The following is a 23,511-nucleotide window of genomic DNA, read 5'->3' as shown; positions in this document are numbered from 1 at the left end:
ATCTATCTATCTATCTATCTATCTACCTATCTAGTGTATGTGTGTTTGTGTGTGTGGGGGGGTGGGTGGGTATGCATGCCATTTCTTTACAAGTATATGTAGAGGGCAAAAGAGTGGCATAGAGATGGAGTTACAGGCAGATGTGAAGGGTTTGACTCAACTGGGAAGTGATCTCAGGTCCTTTGGGAGAGCATGAGTTACTTATGCACAAAGCCATCTCTTCAGCCCTCAAAGATTTCTTGATCCAGATTTTGAATTATTGCTACTGCTACATGTCTGCTCTCCTTTCTTCCCTTTTTTTTGACATATTTTTATTTATTTTTGCCTCTTTTCCACTCTCTCTTTTTCTTTCTTTCCTCTTCCTCCTCCTCCTTCTTTTTCTAAATCTATCTGTACTTATGCATATTAACAAAGCTTGAGAAAAATATAGCTTTATACTGAGTGACTTAAGTTAATGGTCCCCGACTGTGAGTGGTCATCATTAGCTGATGTTATAATACTTTCTGTCTCCCTCTTTAACACCCATCGCTTATATTTCTGTCATTATGTTAAAAATGTTGCTGTTTCTGTTATTCTTAATAATTAAGAATATTTAATTAAGGAGCAATCAAAGAAAGAAATGTATTCTCCCAATCACAACGGTGCCATTAGCTACCTTTGTGCCTATATCTTCTGCATTCTCAGAACAGTTTGATACATTCCTTACCAAGGTGTATTTTTTTGGACTGATAACTCCTCCCTAATAAACTACTAAATGAAACACAAATATGTGATAGCAATCTAACCATAATCTTAAATAGTTTTATTTATCAATTCGTTTTTTATAAATTCCAAGAATTTGGATTTTAAAGATATACTGTAAAGTATGTATGTATGTATGTATGTATGTATGTATGTATGTATGTATGTATGTATGTATGTTTGCATCTCTCTCTCTCTCTCTCTCTCTCTCTCTCTCTCTCTCTCTCTCTCTCTCTCTCTCCAAGGAATGTCTTCCTTATTTGAGAATGGTCTCATTTAGTTCAGGCCTGTCTTGAACTTGTAAGTAGTTGAGAATGACCTTGCCGTCCTGTTCTTGCCTCACCTTCAAAGTACTGGGATTACAAGTGTGAGTCACTGGATCCAAGGAAAGAGTGAAATTAAATGACACGTGAGACATCGGGTTTCAAGTGTGACTGAGTCAACAAGAAAAGTATTCTAGGTAGAATGAAGTAAAAATGTTTCATGCATTTACCTAATTTCAGTTTTCTCTGATATAAAGTGTGGTTCACTCTTGTATCTGTCCACTCAGTCCTTTATTAGCTGAGACTTTACTGAGCAGTTTCTCTAGGCCAGCTCTTTGAAAATGACCCCAATCTAGCTCTGTGGATAAAACATTGATGGAAACAGACCAACAATCCTTCTTTCCAGAGTTAATCTTCTAGTGTAGCAACATATTTTTAAAAACAACATAAAATAAGATATATAAAATATTATGTAGGTTGATAAATGCTATGGGAAAAAAATAAAATATAAGGGAGGTGATAGGCTATGTTAAAAGTGGAGGCTCTAGTTTTACAAAAGGTATGATCAGAGAAAGACTCCCTACAGGAAAAAGGAATCAACTAAAAACCAAGAGTTCACTAATTTATTTTATTCAATAAGTATTATGAACCAGTCAGGAGTCAAACACAAATTCAAAATAATTTAACCAACTCTTGGTTGGCTTCATTTTAACTTCTCTTCCTGGTTATGCTTAGCTTCTATTTTCTAGCATCCCCAAACAAAATAATGATCATACTATCTTTAGCTGTGCCTAGTTGGTCTCCTCTTTCCCTATTTGAAGGTCAGTGACTTCCCACAGGCAACTAGTAGGAGGCGTTGCTTTCCCTGTTTTACAATGAGAGACAGGCCTTAGAAATATGACTGTTACAGTTATGAAATGAGTGAGCTGCAAAATCAGGACTCAATAAAGAGACTATGACTCACTAGCCAAGCTTGCCTTACCATGCACACAGCTGCCTCTCTGACTATGGGAACTAAAAAACCTGCCAAATGAACCTACAGAATGAGCAAGCAGGGAGGCTGTATACTGGAAAGCTATGCTGCTAACATATGCAGAATCAGACATTGCTAACTATGGGAACACTAAGAAACAGATCATTATTAAGTGCTTACGGAGTAGTAGCCCACAGTCATTTTCTAATTTTTGCTTTAAAAATTGGAGGGGAGATAAATAGACACAGTGGGCAACTTGTGTCCAGCCTTATACCAGACATACAAATGCCCAGTGAGCTGATTTTTTTTATATCTGAGCACCTAGAAACATTCTTGGGTATCATTTTTCATAATAATCCTTTATACCTTGTATCCCTTAAAGAATATATATTTCATAAGCACTTATTTTCTGATGCAAGTTTAATAGTTTTCTTTAAATCTCTTTCCATTTTACTCTTCCTATAGAAAAATTAATATGTACTTACTTTGAAAACATTTATTAATTATTTTGTCCTATTTTTTAAAGCAACAATAAATTGCAACCCTATAGGAAGAAACAATATCAACCAGCCAGACACTCCAGAGATCTAAACTACCAACCAGCGTACACTCGGAATGACTCATGACTCCAGCCGCTTATGTAAGAGGATGGCCTTGTCGGGCATCATTGGGAGGAGAGGCCCTTGGTCCAATGAAGGCTCAATGCCTCAGTGTAGGGCAATGACAGGGTGGGAAGGTGGGAGTGGGTGGGTGGGTGGATAGGGAAGCACCATCATAGAAGCAGGGGGAGGGGAATGGGATAGGCGGTTTCTGGAGGGGAAACTGGGAAAGAGGATAACATTTGAAATGTAACTAAATAAAATATACAATAAAAAAGAGAAAAAATATAGAATTTCTTTTTACTTCCTAGTGGTCATTCATATCCTACTTTAAAACAATGTAAATATAATTTATTATATAATTAGTAAAACAAGCTAGCCTTAAAATTAATATTCAGAATAATGATAATATTTTAAACATTAAATCTGTAATACAAACTTTATTATAATGAGGCCCTGTTATTTATATTAGAATGAATTTCACCAAACACTGTATTTTACATTTTACAACTAACATACTGAGAGTATGTGCTCACACAGTAATGGGATAGACTTTGTTACAGTGATAATACTTCTGTGGACTATAGATTGGATTAAAACTGCCAAAATCAACAGGGACTCTCACCTAAAGTTAATTCTAGTGGCTTATCAACCTCACAACTTTCCTTAGCTAATCACTTATGTATGCATGCATGTAAGGCTGTACTACTGCTTATGTATTTGGATCTAGAAGGGTGCTTGCATATAGAAAAGTCTTAAGCATAGTTACAAACTACAAGTGTTTGCTTTCAGCTCTGTAGTCTATAGGAATATGTGTTCACATATGGATATTTGACTTTAAGATGAAGAAGCACTCCTTCAAGTATATATATATATATATATATATATATATATATATATATATATATATATATGAGTCTTAGCTATTAAATAGTAAAATAGTTTGAATTAATAGATGGAAAATACCATTATGGCTAAAGTACAACATAGGTTTATAAATATTGCAAAGTGTATCATCTCACCTGGTCTGGCTGATGAAGTTGTAATTGTTCTTTGGTTGAGATTCTTAGGAGAATCTAGCTTTTCCTATCTCATATATACTTGGTACTGTATCTCAGTGACAATAGTGTGGAGGCTATCTAACTATCATCTCTCTCTCTATCTATCTATCTCATCTATTTATTATCTATCTAAACTATTTACACATAGCTCTATGTGAATCAAAGTTTCTGGTCACAACCAAATAAACTGAACAAGTGAATCATTCAATTGATGAGTACTTTCCACATTTGGTTTATTTCTATAAGTGTTTATGATGGGTCTTTAAATAGGGCTTGTCCTTAGCATTCATTCTTATAAGTTGGTTATGGTTATAGGAAGGCAATGATGATATAAACAGTCTGGGCTCTCAGCTAATATCTTTAGGAAGATGTCAGGATAGCTTTGATAGCACAATGAAAGGAGAGAGATGGAGAGTAAGAGCTTTGCAGTGTTCCTGCCTCTCATCAGCTATAATTACTACTGTGAAGTCAGCAACAGGTAATGGTATTTCTACATATGTCTAGGAGACTGTCTAGGGATAGTGTACATATACCCAGTGCTGTTAATTTATACTCTGTTCCCTGAATTCAGACAGAGAATATTCCCATCCTCAGTAAATTCTTCTCCTAGTAACTTGAGAACTTGGAGATAACCAATTGAACTCTATTTAGCCATCTTTCAGCAACCAGTATTTGAGTGAGTTTACCTTGTTTTCCTTAATTCCAATGCAGACACAGCTTAAATATCCTTTGAGTTAATGCATTTTAGGAGCATAATTTCTAATCAAACTCTGGGACAACATTTTAACTTCTGAAAATTTAAAATGATAGAATTACCTCATTTTTTTCTTGAAACCAATTAAGTGCATAGATTCTGTACATTCAAATAGCTCAATGCCTTTTAAGTGAAGTTTCATTTACCACTTTAGCCATTGGAAATCTCACTCTTTGTACAGCAGGAAACAAGTGTAAACCTCGGGTATATTAAGCAGGAGAGAGTGATACCAGTGCCCAAATATTGAAGGAAACACTGCTCCTTTTGATAAGACATGGAAGGAGGTGAACAGAAGCATGACAACTTGTTATTAACTCAGGTATTTAACTATGAACCAGGCCCTCCAGAAATCTACTCTAACTTGAGCCGCAAAGCAAACAGAACACAGAATGGAAGCTGCTTGATCAAGAGTGCTCCTGGGTCATTCTCAGGTAAGCCCCAGTGATTCCCTAAAGGTTGGACAATCACTAACAACCTCAATTTAGTACTGGGCATTATTTCTATAGTAACCCCCACTACAGAGCTCTATAATTGACTGTGTAAAGAAGACTTTCTATAACATCAGTTTCAGTACACTTCAGGTCAGTCCCTGACTACTGACCCCTCTGGAGTTGTCACATTTAGGTTTAAGGTCACAAAGGGTCACTGCAGAGAAGTGAAGAATTTGTTTATGGGTTGTAATAACTTTGGGCTAGCATAGAGAAATAGGTGTGGCACATGACTCACTGGGGCTTCCTTACCTGCAAACAGGTACCCAGCAAGTTAAGAGTTTTTAATACCCCAGAGGATGCTATCACCCCTCCCCCTCAAGAAATAAACAATACCCTTTTTGCTACTGCTGCAAAGAACCAGACTATCTTAAAATCAGTCAAAGTAACCTATGAAAACTAGAGGGTTGGACTTTCTTCAGACCTGAGTGAGGTGATATCCTATTGCTTACAGCTGAGAGGCAGGTCAGTCAGGTTCTTGGCTGCTCTATTACACAAGCAAGATACTGCCAGCCAGCCAGCCAGCAGGCCGGCCAGCCCCACCCAATTTTGTTTCTCTAGCATCTGCCTGTGTCCTGCTCAATGCCACTCTGTCAGACTTAAGCCACCTGCTTTTCCGTGTGCTGAGGACTTACTGTAGCCAGGTCAACGGCGCTATTTTCTTCACTGTCTGTAAACACCTGTTAGTTCTGAAGGTAAGTGTGTGCTCCTTTGGATTCTCTCTCTCTCTCTCTCTCTCTCTCTCTCTCTCTCTCTCTCTCTCTCTCTCTCCTTTATCAAAGAGAATCACAGTGGCTTCAACTTTTGACAGAACAGTCAGGCAAGTAGCTACAGAGACTCTAGTATAAACAGGCCATTGTTTCCTTAGTTAATTACCTTCTATATTTGCATTGCTAAATGAATAAACTTTTAAGAAGCACTGCCAAAGTTGCTAACTGAATAAAGAGGAAGAAAAGTAATTTTAAGTGTATACAGTGCCCTCAGTCAAGTCTTAAAAAAGCCATCAAAGCGTTAATTGGAACTGGTGACAGGAACATAAGCCAAATAGCTCTAAATTATGCATTTCGGCTTAAAGTTTCTTTTAAAGTATAATATCATTTTGGGGGGAAAGTTATATTTATATGCAATGAATTACAAGCTTTTATACATATTTTTCAATGGTGTTCTTAACTAAAAAGTTAAAAACTGTACATTTCCATTATTTTATCTAGCATGCTTAGTACAAATGACTGGAATTCCCAGAAAGTTCAGAAGGCTAAGTTCCTCACAGAAGGCCTCCTGTGGAATGAGGATTTAGATAGGGTTTGCAGAAGCCATTTTCAGCTTGCTGCCCTGACCTACTTTCTCTTTGATTCATAGAGGCTGTTTCTAAAGACAGTGAAATGTGATAGACATCTAAATCTCATGCCTGGGCATTTGGATTCAGAACATATCTTTTGAACACACATTCTTTCTAAGCTTTGTAGTCATCCACCTACTTTTTCTCAGTTGTGAAATTCATGACTCGAGTCCCAAAATAGCAAGCAGGATGTCATTCTTCTCTCTCTCTCTCTCTCTCTCTCTCTCTCTCTCTCTCTCTCTCTCTCTCTCCTAATGCTTATCTGAATCTCTTAATAGAATGATAGAAAAACCTTAGGAAATTTCTTACAAGGAAAAATATCATTCTACCTTTCTTTACCAAATATATATATATATATATATATATATATATATATATATATATAGTGTGTGTGTGTGTGTATGTGTGTTTAGTACAAATAGAATTTCTGACTTCTCGTGATTCTAAACCTTTATATAATGAGAGAGTTCTAGAACATAATTTCTTAAGTTCTCATTAATGTGGTTCCAGAGATGATACTCAATGCTGACCAAAATTGCCAAGGCTACTCAGAATAACACTCAAGTACTCAAGGTCTGCCTGAAATATTAGCTACATGGATGACTGAGGTTTTAACTACAAAAGTAAACAAATAAATAAACCCATCTATGTTGGTAAGGTAAGGTCTGTGACAAGAAACAATCAAAAGCACTTGGGCAAAGTGGGTCTATACCTCTTAGGGATGCATCACAAGAACATTATATGATATCTTCCATATACCTAAGCTGATGCTGTTACTTAAAACTCTGTTTTGGACTGAGTTAAGAATTAATATTATACTTTTTCTCACATGAGTTTATAGCCAGATATAGTCAGTGTGCCTCCTTATTCTTAAAGCTTGGATAAGCAGAATAACTCAACCACAAAGGGAGGTTCAGCAGAGTGATGACATTGTACAATGAAGAATAATCAAAATGAAGCACAGGCAGCAGGTTTGCCTCCACGGACATACATGTGTCTCCTCTCCCAGGGTTTCCAAGTTTTCTGTGGAGATCTATCCTTCAGAGTTAAGAGTAAAGAAAAGGAGAAGGCACTATTCATCTTCCTTATGGAAAAATTATTCAAAAACTGAAATATACTCTTTGAAATTATATTTTAATTGTTGTTAAATTAAGAAAAAAACCTGTAAAATAGCATCAATTTCTAGATGTTTAGAATATGCACTTAACCGGGCAGTGGTGGTGCACTCCTTTAATCCCAGCACTTAGGAGGCAGAGGCAGACAGATTTCTGAGTTCGAGGCCAGCCTGGTCTACAGAGTGAGTTCCAGGACAGCCAGAGCTACACAGAGAAACCCTGTCTCGAAAAACCAAAACAAAACAAAAAACAAAAAGAAAAACACAGAAAAAAGAAAGGAAGGAAGAAAGAAAGAAAAGTTAGAATATGCACTTAAGGTATTACAGCTTCCCTCAGAATTTTGTCTTTCTGTTCCACATCTCATCATCTGAACCTTAGTTTTTCTGGCTTGTGATGATTACAGATCTGTTTTTGTTACACTTCCTAATCTTCCTTGGATGTTAAGCCCTCAGTATTACTCCTACCCAGGTGCAAGAAGAGTCAAAAACACAGGAGAAAATATCCTGACAAAATCTTTCTCTAAATATTTCATCTGTCTCTCAATTTATCACTTTTTTCCCATTATATAAGCCATCTGGCTGGTAGATGAAATTGGGCAAACTCTAGCATGCTGAAATTCATGACCCATCACAATTAACTTCAACTTAATGTATTACATAGACAGACAACGTTGTTTAAATGCTTGGATCCTGGATGGAAAGAGGCCCAAAGGATAATGAAAGGAGAAAGATGGAAATATGATACACTGTCTTCTGGAAGGTCCCGTTATGCTTGTTACTTGCTCTTACTCCTCGCAGTGTACATTCTTGAGTTCAGTGGGGTCTAACTTAGCCCGAGTCACACAGTCCTTGCTTTTGCAAAATTCCAGAGCTAGAGTTTTTGAAAACCTGATGGCTTACGCTTTCGGCTTCTTTTATTCCCCTAAAATGAGGCGTACCTGACTAAGATATGTTACATGGTAACGCTAAAAGCCAGGGAGGAGAAGCCAATGCCACGCAATGTTATAGGCCTAAATCAGACTTTGCAATGCTGTAGCCACAGCTGTATTAACTTTTAACTGTACATTGTATTCAGACATAACATCTGCTCCTGTCTTCCTACATTCTACATCTTTTTCCAGGTGATAAATTATAGGCTTTGGCTTATTTGAGGTATTGATACCGTAGGTTTTCAGGTTACACTCAAAAGTGAGGTGAAGGAAAGAGAGATGCCCTCGGTGGTTCAATGTTACAGGCAAGGTGAACCTGGCACAATAAAGCTCACTGTGTTGGCTGGTGATATGAGGATTCTCTTTACGGGAGGGGGTGAGAGCTCCAGGCTGCATTCCTCATGTAACACTGAAAGAAAAATAGAATACCCAAGGGCCTTTTTCATTCTGGTGACCAAAATTTTAGGACCCAAATAGAGAGAATGTAAATCAATTGACATAAGAAAGATAGAAAGCATGACCAAGTGTCATGCTTTGTAGAGCACAGGCAGCAGGTGAAAAAAAAGACAACTCTGTGTTCTGTGATCTGTACCGATTTCACTGGAGAAAAATACCTCCAAAGTACACGTGTAACTACACCAAATTAAACTGCATTGTAAATGTACCTGCCACATAAGGCCCTAACTGAATGAATATTGAACTATAGACTCCCCCCACATCTCTGATGTTTTCTCTATGTAGATCATGCAAGAAGACATACACAGTTGTTGGAGTTTCTTAGGTTAAAATAAAATATTCACCATGTTTGAGAAGCACTTAAGGTATGTGCTTTTACATTACTGGGTTTGTAGTGTTTCCAGTATGGCTTAAGCCCTTCAATTTAGAAGCTGTTTAAAAGTAAAATGGTGGTGGGAAGGGGTCTACAAAGACAGAAACCTTCTTTGTAGTTGCTTTACCAAGTACAGTTGGCCTTGCATACTCATGGGCTATATGTCCACGCATATAACCAAAAGCGAATCGAAACAGTGCAGAAGAAAGGCCTGTACTGAACATGCTTTTGTATCCTTGTTTCTTAAATGATCTAAAATTTCCACGAATTACGAATTACGTTGTCTCGTGTATTCTGAATATTTTAAACATATTTGAAGTATGTAGGAGCATGGGACTAGGTACTTAAGTACTTAAGTCGTCACTTAAGCCTCACTACAGAAAAGACTTTGCCAGGTGCAGATTTTCACACTCTTGGGAGACTTTGAATGCGGTTTGCTCCAGTTATTAAGAGGCAACTCCATACATTAACTTTAACTCAAGTATGTCAAGATTTATTTTATCCCTACACTTGACACCTTGATGGTATTCTTTATTTTTCTACTTATTTATTTGCAGTTGTGATTACAAATCTTGTTCTGTTTGATTGCTTTTAATGATTTGATGTAAAACATAAGAAGTCTCTAATATAGCAAATATGTAATTTATAATACAATTTTTTATTATGTTAACAACTTTATGACTTAAGCCACTTGTACTAATGATTAGTGAACAAAAATAAAATATAAGGACGAAGAATTACCACAAATGTAAACATTTCTATAATTCCAGTCTGGAAACAGTGTATGACAAGCACATGAGAACCTTTTAAATGAACAGTACTCTCTTTCCACACATATCTGTCTGCAGTCTCTTGTCTTCTAACAGAGTTGTGCCTAGTTTGAACTTAATGTACATGGGGTTACACAATATGCCTCAATTTTTAGGCTCTGCATTATGTTGATGATAATTATCTATATTGTACATTAAATCTTAAGATGTTAATTTTCACTGTTTTTTGTTCAGGGTTTTTGTTCAGACCAGGGTTTTTATTCAATCTGTTACTGTTGGATTTCTGCCAGAAACTCATAACTAATGTGCCTGTGAATATTTCTACATGCCTACCTGCCTTATTTATCCATTCTTTTTTATTAGATATTTTCTTTATTTACATTTAAAATTTTATCCCCTTTCCTGGTTTCCCCTTCAAAAACCCCTTACCCCATCCCCCCTGGCCCTGCTCACCAACCCACTCACTTTAGCTTCCTTGTCCTGGCATTCTCCTACACTGGGGCATTGAACCTTCTCAGGACCAAGGGCCTCTCCACCCATTGATGTCCAACAAGGCCATCCTCTGCTATATATGCAGCCGGAGTCATGGGTCCCTCCATGTATACTCTTTGGTTGGTGGTCCAAATACTAATGTGGATGCCAACAAATACTTGCTGACATGAGACAGATATAGCTGTCTTCTAAGAGGCTCTGCCAGTGCCTGACAAACACAGAGGTGGTTGCTCTCAGCCAACCATTGGACTGAGCACAAGGTCCCCAATGGAGGAGCTATAGAAAGACTGAAGGAGCTGAAGGAGCTTGCTGCACCATGGGAGAAACAACAATACAAACCAACCAGTACCTCCAGAACTCCTAATTTCCTTATATTTTAAGACTTTACTTAAACGATTAGAACAGTGATGGAAAATATTATATCCCACTTAAAACTTTGGAATAAAAGTCAGTTGACTGATTCCTAAAAGCTTTTGATGAAGACAGTATATCACAATATAATGCAGATGTGCTAACTTGTGAAAAGTCATTGGGTGGAAGGCTGGTGTGGGTAAAACAACCAAATTATAATTAAAGGGGAATGGAGGTTCTCTAAACCCTAAATTTGAAAAAAAAAACAAAACAAAACAGCAGTGTTGACAGAATTTGTGAAAATTCAGAGATATCCTTGAAAAACTACAGGCAAGCGGCTGAAGAGACAGCCCAATGTCTAAAAGCTCTGGCTGCTTTTCCAGAGAACCAGGGATCATTTCCTAACACCCATTGGCAGCTCACAACTGTCTATAACTCTAAATCCAGAGGAATTGGTTCCCTCTTCTGACATCCATGGGTGCCAGACACACATGTGGCATACATGCATGCACTTAAGCAAATCCTCCAGTGCACAAAATAAATATAAATCTTAAAAAATACAGAAAATACAGAACCTTAAAATTTAGCAATTAAACTTGCTCCCTTTTTCTGTGTCAAGTTGGAATCTTTTAGTAAGAAGTAAGACCCGATTTGAGGAGCATCGAATTATTTCTCATTTTATTGTTTGAAGAGATTGAAATGGTGTCTCATGCATCCTGCTGTGTACAATTTTTAAAAATATGAATAGAAGGTTTCTATTCTTCCTTTGTTCATTCAGTTACTAGATAAAAGACACATGACCTTTATATCTATAGTAAGCATTAATGCACTGGACTGAGCAGGTATCTACTCTCTATGCTATTATTTCTACTTCCCTATCAATAACCCTGATTTACAGTTTGCTACATTCTATGTGGGCATTTCTAGTCACTCTGAGCCTCAGTTTCTTCATCTAGATGAAGACCATAGCAGCAGCTGTTCCTAGCTCAAGATATCACTGCACAATGATATTGTAGACTTTGTAATCTCTGACACTAGAGCAATGGTTCTCAATAGTCCTAAAACTGAGACCCTTTAATATAGTTCTTTGTGCTGTGATGGCCCTCCAACCATAAAATCATTGCTACTTCATAACTATAATTTTGCTACTGTTGTGAATTGTAATGTAAATATCTGAGTTTTCCAATTGTCTTAGACCATTCCTGGAAAGGGTCATTTGGTCCTTAAAGTGGTCATGACCAACATTATGTTGCAGAGATAATGTGACTATTTTTTTAAAATATTTTAATTGTATTATAATCTTAAAAATAAAGGAAGAATGCATCATTTCCAAAGCAGACATTCATATTCTTTGGTCAAATTTCAAAATGAAATGGTGTGTAATAGTCCAGTCATTTTTTTTCAAGAATGATCTTTAACATTAAAATGTATGTTGCTATGAACTTCCTCTGTTGGTTGCTGTTCAATATGGCCTTCTGAAAGTATATGCATACCTTTATACTGAAAACTTTGATAATACACAGCAAGCAGAGAGCCAATTATATAAATGTATTCCCAAGGTTAGCATTATACAATGCTTTTTAATTTGACAAATATTAAAATCAACTTGTTCTTAATGTAATAGATGACTGTGATAATAGTTAAAGAACACCAAATGTTTTCGTAAATCTCTGTCAAATTAAAATGCTGTTGTGAGTGATCCACTTTTCTCAGTACACAAGTTGTTAAGACTCAAAATGTGCAGTAACTCCTTGGTTTCAAAAAAGCATTTGATGGAAATGCTTCAGAGATGAAAGTCATACTGAGCAACCTACCCCTTCAGTTGAAAGCACATAATGGCCATTTGTTGTCAAAGCACTTTTCCCAAAAGCTTCTCTCAGCTTATTTTTCTTGAATGTGTTACAGATATTTTGTTAAAAATCTGTGATTTTTATTCTGGAGTCTTCCTAAAAAATTGTCAGTAAGGCTTGTGTTCTGCACACTCCTCCTTCTCCTTACCCATCTTACTCACAAGATTCACTCGTATCATTAACCCTCATATACAGATAGTGTGACTATTAGCTGATACCAAGTGGAGGTTGGTGTGTATAAAGTGCTGACTTTAGGCCAGTTAGTGGTCGGAATATTTCTTCATGTAGTATTTGATTTAGTTTAAAGTAATCCTGTAAAACAGTTCGGTTCCCTTGATAATAATATACTAACAACTTAAAATGATGATGATGCCATAAATTATTTGTGACAGAAACCAGAATTTTAATAAATATCTGCTCTAATGTTTTCCTTATCACCCACTATGAGTTAGGGAACTCACACACCTAAGCAAAATGATGTACTTGGGTTAATGACATCACTATGATGATTTTATTACCGAACTATGCCATAATCTACCCACATAAAAATTTTTATACATACCCTCAACCATATTCTTTATTTATTTCAACTGCTATTTCAGCTGCTATTTCAACTTCAATGAATTAAAAGTAAGTAAATATGAATAAAATGTAGCCAAGGGAGGTTTGGGCCAAGATGATTGGAAAACACAGATATTTACATTATGATTCAAAATAGTAGAAAAATTACAGCTGGGCAGTGGTGGCATATGCCTTTAATCCCAGCACTTGGGAAGCAGAGGCAGGCAGATTTCTGAGTTCGAGGCCAGCCTAGTCTACAGAGTGAGTTTCAGGACAGCCAGGGCTACACAGAGAAACCCTGTCTCAAACAGCAACAACAACAACAACAACAAAACGAAAAATTACAGTTGTCAAGTAGCAACAAAAATAATTTTATGGTTGGAGGGTCATCACAGCATCAGGAACTATGTTAAATGTCTCATATTAGGAAATTTGAGACCACTGTTTTAATGTCTTAGGGATTAGAAAGTTTGTACTATTACTGTACTTGATATATCAGAATTTAAAGTCATATTTCAGGAAAGAACATGCTCTCTGAAAATTTGAAGAAACCGAACAGCTCTGCATATCTTATTTTTTTGAATTTAATTTTATTTTTTACACTCCATATTCCATTCCCCGCACCCTCAGTCTGCTCCACATCCCACATCTCCTTCCCACTCCACCACATCTTCACATGGATGCCTTACCCACTCCACCATACCTGACCTCTAAACTCCCTGGGGCCTCCAGTCTCTTGAGGGCTAGGTGCATCATTTCTGAATAAGCATAAACCCAGAAGTCCTCTACTGTATATGTGTTGGAGGTCTCATATCAGCTGTTATATGCTGTTTGTTTGGTGGTCCAGTGTTTGAAACATCCCAGGGGTCCAGATTAATTGAGACTGCTGGTGCTCCTACAGGATCCCCCTTCTCAGCTTCTTTCAGCCTTCCCTAATTCAACAACAGAGGTCAGCTGCTTCTGTCTATTGGTTGGGTGCAAATATCTGCATCTGACTCTTACATTTACAATACTTAAAATTATTTTATAGCCTATGCATAGGTGTCTATATTAATAAATATATTTTCAAGTTGTTCCAAGCTTGATGACCTTTAAAATTCAGTATCTAACTTGGCAAGGCTGTTTCCTGGCATTTTCCTAGAAGGAAAAATTATATAGAAAATCGGACTTCATGGCACTGGTTTAAATCCACAATCTACCCAAAACCAACTTATTAGAACAAGAAAAATATTATCATTTCCACATTATGTCTAGATTCTCCCCCCCCCCTTAGCAATAAAGGTTCATAGGAAATGCAGAATGCTCTGATAATTCAAATGACTGTTACTTTCTTTCAGATTCCTCATACTAAAACCAGTATCCACGAAGGACACTATGCTGACCTTAGCCAAAATTGCATTGATTTCAAGTCTGTTCATTTCATTACCATTTGCAAGGCCTCAGAAACAAAATCCACGAAGAAATGTAACTCAGCACACTATAGAAGATGTGAAAACAACGAGCAACAACTCCATTCATTTGGAAAGAAGCATAAATGTAACTTCAGAGAATGGAAGTGATATCTCCAATCTCATAGTGACAACTCCTTCTTTGAATTTATCCACAACCTCCAGAACAACAAGTCCCACCAGAACCTGGCCAATGACTAGCTCATCTCAGAGTTCAAGACCCTCCTCCACACATCCTGTTCCTCCCTTAGTTCAGGGCTTTGTTTCCAAGTTGCCTTTGAACTCATCCACAGCAGACACAAATCCTTTACAGCTCTCAGAACGTTCCAATTCTACAAATTCCCCATCACCAGAAAACTTTACTTGGTCTTTGGACAATGACACAATGAACAGTCCTGAAGATATTTCCAGTACAGTAAGACCCTTCCCTCCACCTCCAAAGACCACACCTGTGACCCCTTTCACAGCCGAACCTACTGAATGGCTCCCCACAAACAATGACAACTTTGCTGGTTTTACCCCGTATCAAGAAAAAACAACTTTACAGCCTACACTAAAATTCACCAATAATTCAAAACTTTTCCCAAATACATCAGACACCCCAAAAGGTATATATACAAGGATCTAACTTTCTGGTTATTTAAGGCTAGAGAAGAATCTCTAGAGAAGTCATATAGATTAAATCCAAAGAGTGCCATTCTGGGGAAAGGCAGGCAACTGTAATTGTATGAGTCATTCTTATTGTGAGGAGTAATCAATAAAAACTTTGGAGTAGTTTTAGGACTTAATTGAACACATGCTAGTTCCTAGCAGGTGGGATGAGGAGTGGGATGTAAGGATCTGATGGTAAGTAAAACCCTGCCTGAGACAATGGGTGACAATTTCCACTGACTCTCTAAAGACAATCTGGACTTTTGGTGCTTCTAGGAATATTATGCAAATAAGCTTTAAAATATATGCATGTGAGCTTCGAAAGACTGAACAATATGAGTGCTTTTATAGATAACATGACTCCACATGCAGTGATTCAAGGACAATAACAGAAGCAACACCCCTAGAGTTACTTAGACAAGCTTACACCAAGGAAAACATCCTTAACTTTTAGTTTAATATCTAATTTAACATATATTTTTGACAAAACATTATTATATAAACATATACATGATTTGTTTAGAAATTATGCCAAACTTAAAGATGTAAAATAGGAAATATATCAAAGGTTATATAATGCAGTCATTAAGCTTAATTTCCTTCAGATCTAGCTGTATGCTTGTATGCCTAAAGTGATTTATTTTTTTAATAAAAACCCCACTTTTTAATTAACCCAGTGCCTTTGCATACATTTTTAGTGGTTAAATTAACTATATTGTATAATTGTATATGTGAGCTGGCATTTGTAACTTGTTGTCAGCATTTGGAAATGTTTTAACATCTGAAAACTAAGCTTTTTTTAAATTACTAATGACAACATGAGTATACACATGTTCTTATTTTGACTTTATTTTAATACATCCCATAATTCATGTATGCTCTTTTAGTCCATTAGAAAGAATATTTAAAAATGTATTTGCTGTCTATCTAAACTAAATAAATATATATTGTGAATACTGAGCACTGAAGCACTGAACCATACCATAGTTCTTTTATCAGACTTATTAACTTTGCTTCTTTCTATATTAACAGCTTTTTTTTTGTTTTGTTTTGTATTGTATTCCAAATGAGTTAATTTCATTAGGAGTGGCTTTAGGGAGCCTAAGAAAAACTTTATATGCCTAATTAGTGAATTTTTCAAGATATTTAAAACTACAATTGGTATCTAGAGGGCAGAGGGTTGTAGTACTTTTATGATTACTTAATTTTCAAGTTAATTATTCCACAAAAGGGCATAACACAGTCCATTTTTGTAGTTTCTTGAGAACTGACTCTGAGGTATAAGGAGACAGTACACACATCTTGCATCTGTCGTTTGCTTGTTTGTGTTTCTCTGTTTGTAAATGTATTACACCAAGGATGATGGCATTTCCTCCTGGTACCTTCTTGGCATTTGCTGTTGGATTACTTATTACTCAGTACTGTTTTGTGTTTGTATCTGTGTGCCCATGTATTGAATTATTATACAAAGTTAAAGTTCATTCCAACTTTAAGTTTCCCCATAGACTCGGGTTTATAAAAATTTTGTAAATAAATTATTAATTACTGAAATTAGATCTTCTTTAAAATATAGCACTTTAGTATCATTGGAGATAATCAGTAATAATCAATTATAAATTAAATTCTTTCAAATAAAGTGAATGTGAATGTGCAATTCTATAATGAATTATTTTAGCATTATATCACAAATATTGAACATATAATAATGTACATATACAGAGATACATTGTTGATATCTAATTTAAAACATTCAAATCTTTTGTATAATTTCTCTTTGCATATGGATTTTGGGTTTTTTGAATAATTGTTTTTTTTATTTCTTAGTTGTATCTATGGCTTTTTTCTTCTAGAGAATAAGAACACAGGAATAGTATTTGGAGCCATTTTAGGAGCTATCCTGGGTGCTTCACTGCTTAGCCTTGTTGGCTACTTATTGTGTGGACAACGGAAAACAGATTCATTTTCCCATCGGCGCCTTTATGATGACAGAAACGAACCAGGTATAAATTTCTTTCAGACCATCACCAACATGCAATAGATTCAGTATGTGACACTGTGCTATGTAGGAAGGAGTCGGAGTGTCAAATGACAGAAACAGACAAAATTTATTTAGAGCCATTGCCACTTCACCAAGAAAAGAATTGCACTATTTATCTATGACATTTAAAAACCTTTGGAATTTTTGCTCATTGTATCAAAAGTGGATTTAAATAGTATTTCTAGAATCCAGACATATGTGTAGAAAATTTGAAGATAGTGATATGAAATTCACTCTGAAATTCACTCTGGCTCTGAAATTTGCAGGTAAATGGAACTAGGGGGAAAAATCATCCTGAGATGATTTTTATTCCAGACCCAGAAAAACAAATATGATCAGCCATCAGAGAATCACCTTCTTGTAGTAGTTAGGGAAGACTATAGACTCACAGCCAGGCATTATGCAGAAAGTGAAAGACATTGGAACACTCAACCCTAAGTAGGGTCAAGTGCCTCCTCTCAAAGTTTGGGGATCCTCATGGAAGAGGAGGGAAAAGATAGTAAGCTTGAGGGGATAGAGGACACCAAGAAATCAAGGCCCTATATATCAACATGATCAGTGGTCATATGGACCTCTAGGGTCTGCAAATGTCCCCTGTGTATATTTTATGGCTTTCCGTTTAGTGCTTTAATGAGATGCATGAGTATGCGAACAAGTAGGTTCCTGATTATCATTGTGCCTTATCTTGGGCTCCTTTCCTTCTCTTTGTTTTGTCCAGTTCCAATGAGTTAGTTTTTGTTTTACATTTTATTTTGTCATTGTTCTAAACAAACTAACCAGACAAACAACCTACGAAATAACAAGAAATGTGTCTCTGAATCACAGGATCTGGAAGTTTCATAATGCGCACAAATTAAAGACCTCTGGGATGAAGTTTATTTCAGAACTTTGGCACTCTTAAAATGTGTATTTATTTATTTATTTATTTATTTATTTATTTATTTATTTATTTATTTATGTTTTTTGAGACAGGGTTTCTCTGTGTAGCTTTGGCTGTCCTGGAACTCACTTTGTAGACCAGGCTGGCCTCGAACTCAGAAATCCGCCTGCCTCTGCCTCCCAAGTGCTGGGATTAAGGGCTTGTGACACCAACGCCCAGCTTAAAATATGTTTTTAAAGCCAACCAGGGCTTTAGAGATAGGTTAATGGACATATGTGCTGTGTTACCATAACAACCAGAGTTCAGATCCCTAGAACCTCTGAAAAATTTTGGTAAGTGAGCCTATAATCTCAACACTTGTAAGGTAGGGAAGGGGTTTCTTCAAACAAGGTGACTGGTGAGGTTTTTAACTGAGAGACCATGTTTCAATATGTAAGGCAAAAAATCTTTGAGGAATATGTCTGACATAAGCTTCTGTTGTCTCCACATGCATAGATGTACACATACAAGTATGTATAAACACACCACACACATACACACACACACACACACACACACACTATATATATATATATATATATATATATGTATGTATATATATATGAGAGAGATTAAAAGGGCAACAATATCTGTAATTAATAGAAACTGATATGTACAAAGCAGAGTTTGAGATATATATTATTCAAATGTAAGATAAATGAAATAACTTCAGATGCTTTACTCTTATCACTTATGCTCTATGAGGAGAAGGCCAGCTTTCTTGCATGTACAAGGCTTTCAGACATTATAACAAATAGGTACCTGCCTCTATTGAGTCTACTGGTAAAGTCCTATTGAGTTTGGTTGATACATTACACATATTCAAAATCAGATCTAATTACTGTAAATGTAGGAGAATTCTGTTTATGGGTTTCTACTAATCGATATTTCTAAGGTTACATGTTTCAAAGTGAAAGAGGAAAAATTTTAAATTATATATAAATATATATATATATACATACATACATATACACACATATATATGTATACATATATACACATATATGTAAATATACTTATATACACATATGTATATATGTATATTAATAAGTTTTCACTAAGTACATAATATAAACAATTCTGCTGTCACTTTTTGCAATCTAAGTACTTGTGATTGATGCTTAAAGGAGCAGTTCAATCATGAGACCTTTGTGATCTCTTCTGTATTGCTTTGAGGTACCTCTTCAAAGACCCAGAGTTCCAGGGAGGCTAGTTTGTAAGTAGATGGCTTAAGGAATAGTCAGGCAACATAATACTTACAGGAGTAATTAAAACACTAATTTAATTGTAATTGTTCCTTGGTTAAAACACTTTAAGACAACTAAAACATACCTAAGTTTTCTCTGAAAATAAGCACATTGAGAAAGTATCTCACCCCCACCAGTCATCTATCAGACTATATTGAGTAATTATTGATCTATCAGAAGGAGGCATGCTTTCATACATCGTTTTACTTCCTTCTACACATTCACAGGGTTGACTATCAACGTATTAAGATAAGCAGTAAATACTGATGTTTTACTAACTGTCCTCACTTAAAAATATTTTTTGTGCCAGAAGATTAAAACCAAAACATGAAAAAATCAATTAATGCTTGTATTTTCAAGTACTGGGTATTGGTATGCATTGTTGAGATGTCTTCCTTAATTTCTTAATTTTGTATACAATTTAGAATTTTACAACTACCTCTTTTCTCCTATTCATAGAAATAAATGTGTAATGTAAAAAAAATCTACTCATCTAAAATTTCAAAATAATGTTTTAAGAAGAAGAAGAAGAAGTACCTGCTCATCACCTAGAATCATTCCAAAATCTGATAATGTAATCAGGTGTCAGAGCATCCATTATTTAGACCATCACCATAAAACAAGTCTGTTGATTTTGCTATTTCTTTCAGTTCTGCGATTAGACAATGCACCAGAACCTTATGATGTCAATTTTGGAAATTCTAGTTACTACAACCCAGCTGTGAATGATTCATCCATGCCAGAAGGGGGAGAAAGCCTGCAAGATGGCATTCCTATGGATGCTATACCTCCACTTCGCCCCTCGGTATAAAATTAGGAGAAAGATGGCTGCAGAGGGCACAAGTTCATCTCCATTTTGACCTTTCAACAAATTCATCCTTCAAGAGGTTCTGCAAGGTCACTGCTGTGCTGCTTGCACAGGGAATGCTGCAGAAGCAGGAAACGTGCAGAAAAAGCAGGGGGCATCTGTCATCGAAAAGCTTTCTTTTCTTGCAGTCTTCAGCTGGGCTGAAGCATGTGTTATACAACCATAATTTGGTTTATTTTCCAAGGAAACCTTTGTGGGATAAGGTAAAATTAATGCACATTACCATGGTAGCGCTGACTGATAACTTAACAATAACCGTTCTTCACACAAAATCTGGGAACCAAAACAAGATTTTCTTTAAATAGTTTGTTTTTAAACAAGAAACAGGAGCTAACTCTTCATTCTTCTTGTCTATAATTCAGGACCACAGAATAAATATAAGCATTTTCTTGGGGGCATAGTTTGGATGATAATTTTTTCTGGGTTGTTTCAAAGTTAGAAATACTATATGGCAGAATGTTTGGTCCTGAGAAATTAAGGCAGTAAGAATGAAAAGCTTGTCTCCTAATACATTCACTCTTCTGCAGCAGTACACGTGGTCAGTCCCTTTGGCTGGCATGTTGACAATGGGGGCATTCAACAGGACTGAGGGAGAAAACTGACTCTAGCCAGGAAAGTGATATCTTCCCTGAAAGTCCTCAAAGTTTTAAGCAACTTCAGCTTGCATGAGTACACATCAGGTTTCAGTTAGTTGAGCACCTTAGAATCTCAATTGGAAACATGAGGAAAAGGGTGAGGAAAATACTTGTACATAGTACAAATTTTACTTGTTAGCTAGAAATAGAATTTGTAGTATATTATAGACGTCTGTTCAGTCACATGTGAAATATCTGTCTTTCTAGAGGCATAGAGCACAGGGAAAACAACAACGAGAGTTAGCAAGCAAACACATCATCATTTGGACAAGTAATGATAGAAGAGACTTAATTCTGGTTTTAGTTTGTTTTTGATCAACACCTGCCTTTGACAGTCTGAGCCTCAAAGACTAGAGGATTAAATAAAGTTAAATTCCCAAGGAGTGAATGTATGAACAAAGCAAGCACTATCTTAGATATCTTATAGTCTTTATTGTTGAGTCAGTACGTGGTATGAGTGGCACTTGCATGTGCATGCGTGTGTGTGTATGTGTGTGTGTGTGTGTGACACAGAAAACATTGTAGAAAGTCAGAATTGTAAAATGAATAATGAAAGAAAATACTCACCCCATATTGCCATAAAAATAGCGAAGAAAACTGTCCCTCCATTATCAAACAAATATGTTACCTTAATAGAAAAAATAGAAATATTAATTATACTAGTGGTTGTACTAAAATAGAAGTTATTGTTAGCATTAGGTACTGTGGTTTCTCCCTAGGTTCTATCACAGTATTGTATATTTTTTTAATCTATTGACCTGTTACCTTCACTGGTCTTCCAGTAATTTATGTTATTTCCTCACAGGAGAGATGAGGAAACAACAGATTTTTTTTTTCTCACCTCCCTCTGATTTCTTTGTTCCTCACTTTCATTTTGGCCTTTAAGTTGTTCTAGATTCCCAAAGAAGCCTTTTGCACTACAGTCAAACACACTAACACCCTGAAATGTAAGAAGTTAGTATGTAACTCAAAACAAGTTTTGCCTCATGTTGTTTCCTGTTAGTGAAAGTTCCTAGAACAGGAAAGTTATAAAATAGAGAACTCTGATAGTGAGCAAGTGTCTTCAATTGAAAGTTGTCATATCAATATTCCTGATCTTTTGTGTCTTGCAAAATGTGCCATGGGTCCAGTAGTGATTTATTTCATGTAATGAGTTTCATCTTAACTTGTTTTAAGATGTTTCATAAATCATTAAGCATATTTTAATCAGGTGTTACCTTATATAAAGTTTGATAAAGCATGTAAAGTCAATACTATAGAATATAATTTTTAGACTTGCAAGGATTGATAGATTTTAATAAAATTCGGATTTAATAAAATCTGATTTATTGATGCTTCTTTATACTTGCACAACACCTTGCCCCCAAATTACTGAAAGTCAACACTTGGCACAAACATAAATGTTATAGAATAACATCCATTCTCTGAACATCCATGAGGGATAGGTTGCAAGGACTTCAGTGACCGCCTAGACCTGCACACTCTGCCAAGCTTGTTTACTAAAGCTTAACATAGATGTCTGTCACAATAAGGAATTAAAAACAGTAGCCAAAGATAAGATTGGGGGAATAAAACAACATATGAAAAATCATGTGTGGATGTGAACTTCCTTCCTTCCTTCCCCTACTTGTATAGATGATGGAAGAAGGTGTGTCTACATGTTCAGATGATAAAGTGAAGTGACAGAAGGAAGCTTTGTGAGGTTGCATTAGCTAAGTTGCAAGTTACTAGACCACAAGTACTCTGGTACTGGGAATATAGATTTGTTGCCTGGGTGCTTCTGCATAGATGGCAGGTGGGTAATATATACTACATGGCTATGCAAAGAGATGAGATTCACATGCCAGTCATGATACAATGAAAAAGAGTCTAAAACCTATGAATAATTTATTACTGGATTCTTGTCATTTAATATTTTCAAGATGCAGTTTACCAGAGGTAAATAAAAATCACAGAAAATGAAGCTGCCAATAAGGAAGGGTAATGTCTAGAGAAACTGAGAGTTGTTATTTCCCAACGAGGATAAAGGAAATTATCGGTTAAAAGACATTCTTATAAGAGATGTTGGAGTAGAATTGCGTCCCCCTTGCTCAGTCTATAGTCAACAAGGTTCTTAATGGGAATCACACTAGTGTATATTTCTACTTTAGCCTATTTAAAACCTCATGCTTAGTTCAGAGGAAGAGAGTTAATCTAGGATGCACATGCAAGCCTTTGTTCTGATTCCCAGCATAGGGCAGAAAACAAACAAGAAAGATAAACCTTAATGATAATAAGCACAAAATATCCTTTATGATTCTAAAATTTTTATTTTGGTGAAGGCTGGAGATTTCTAAAAATATTAGATGTTGCTTTTCAGAATAACCATTATGGACAGCAGAGACAAGGATCATAGAAAAATTCCCCCACCGAGCTCACAAAAATTACATCCAGCAGGGGAGTCCAGTCTCTTTGTTTCCAGGGACATCCAGCAGAGAGACCTGAGCTGTCTCAGTTGAACAGCTGTCTGTTTCCCTTTTAAACAGACTTGGTACAGGAACAGCTTCTCAGAATGCTACAGAGGCTTTACCTATGAGGAATTAAAGGTCACC

The 23,511-nt window shown here is 36.1% G+C and overlaps 2 protein-coding genes across 6 annotated transcripts in view; one reads left to right on the top strand and one right to left on the bottom strand.

Moving 5' to 3' along the window:
- Positions 1–23,511, bottom strand: part of Ano3 (anoctamin 3) — a 310,140-nt gene that overhangs the window by 76,018 nt on the left and 210,611 nt on the right. For all 3 annotated transcript variants that reach the window (XM_021184432.3, XM_029474347.2, XM_021184438.3), the window contains one exon: positions 21,488–21,548. In XM_021184432.3, the coding sequence (XP_021040091.1) occupies positions 21,488–21,548 (61 nt within the window). The remainder of the gene's footprint in view (positions 1–21,487; positions 21,549–23,511) is intronic.
- On the top strand, positions 5,478–22,196 carry Muc15 (mucin 15, cell surface associated). Of its 3 annotated transcripts, none has more exons than XM_021184463.2 (4): positions 5,478–5,574; positions 14,452–15,170; positions 17,064–17,213; positions 20,068–22,196. In XM_021184463.2, the coding sequence occupies exons 2-4, from the start codon at positions 14,489–14,491 to the stop codon at positions 20,226–20,228; spliced, it is 993 nt and encodes a 330-aa protein (XP_021040122.1). In that variant the 5' UTR covers positions 5,478–5,574; positions 14,452–14,488; the 3' UTR covers positions 20,229–22,196. The 3 variants fall into 3 exon arrangements, with proteins under 3 accessions (XP_021040122.1, XP_021040114.1, XP_085690712.1); XM_021184455.2 differs by lacking the exon at positions 5,478–5,574 and adding an exon at positions 6,743–6,876; XM_085834586.1 differs by lacking the exon at positions 5,478–5,574 and adding an exon at positions 6,743–6,876 and having other exon boundaries at positions 20,123–20,256.

The sequence above is a fragment of the Mus caroli genome, unplaced genomic scaffold (assembly GCF_978045245.1).
Source record: "Mus caroli unplaced genomic scaffold, Mus_caroli_1 scaffold_2, whole genome shotgun sequence".
NCBI classification, from domain to species: Eukaryota; Metazoa; Chordata; class Mammalia; order Rodentia; family Muridae; genus Mus; species Mus caroli.
This window is presented reverse-complemented; position numbering and strand designations above follow the sequence as displayed.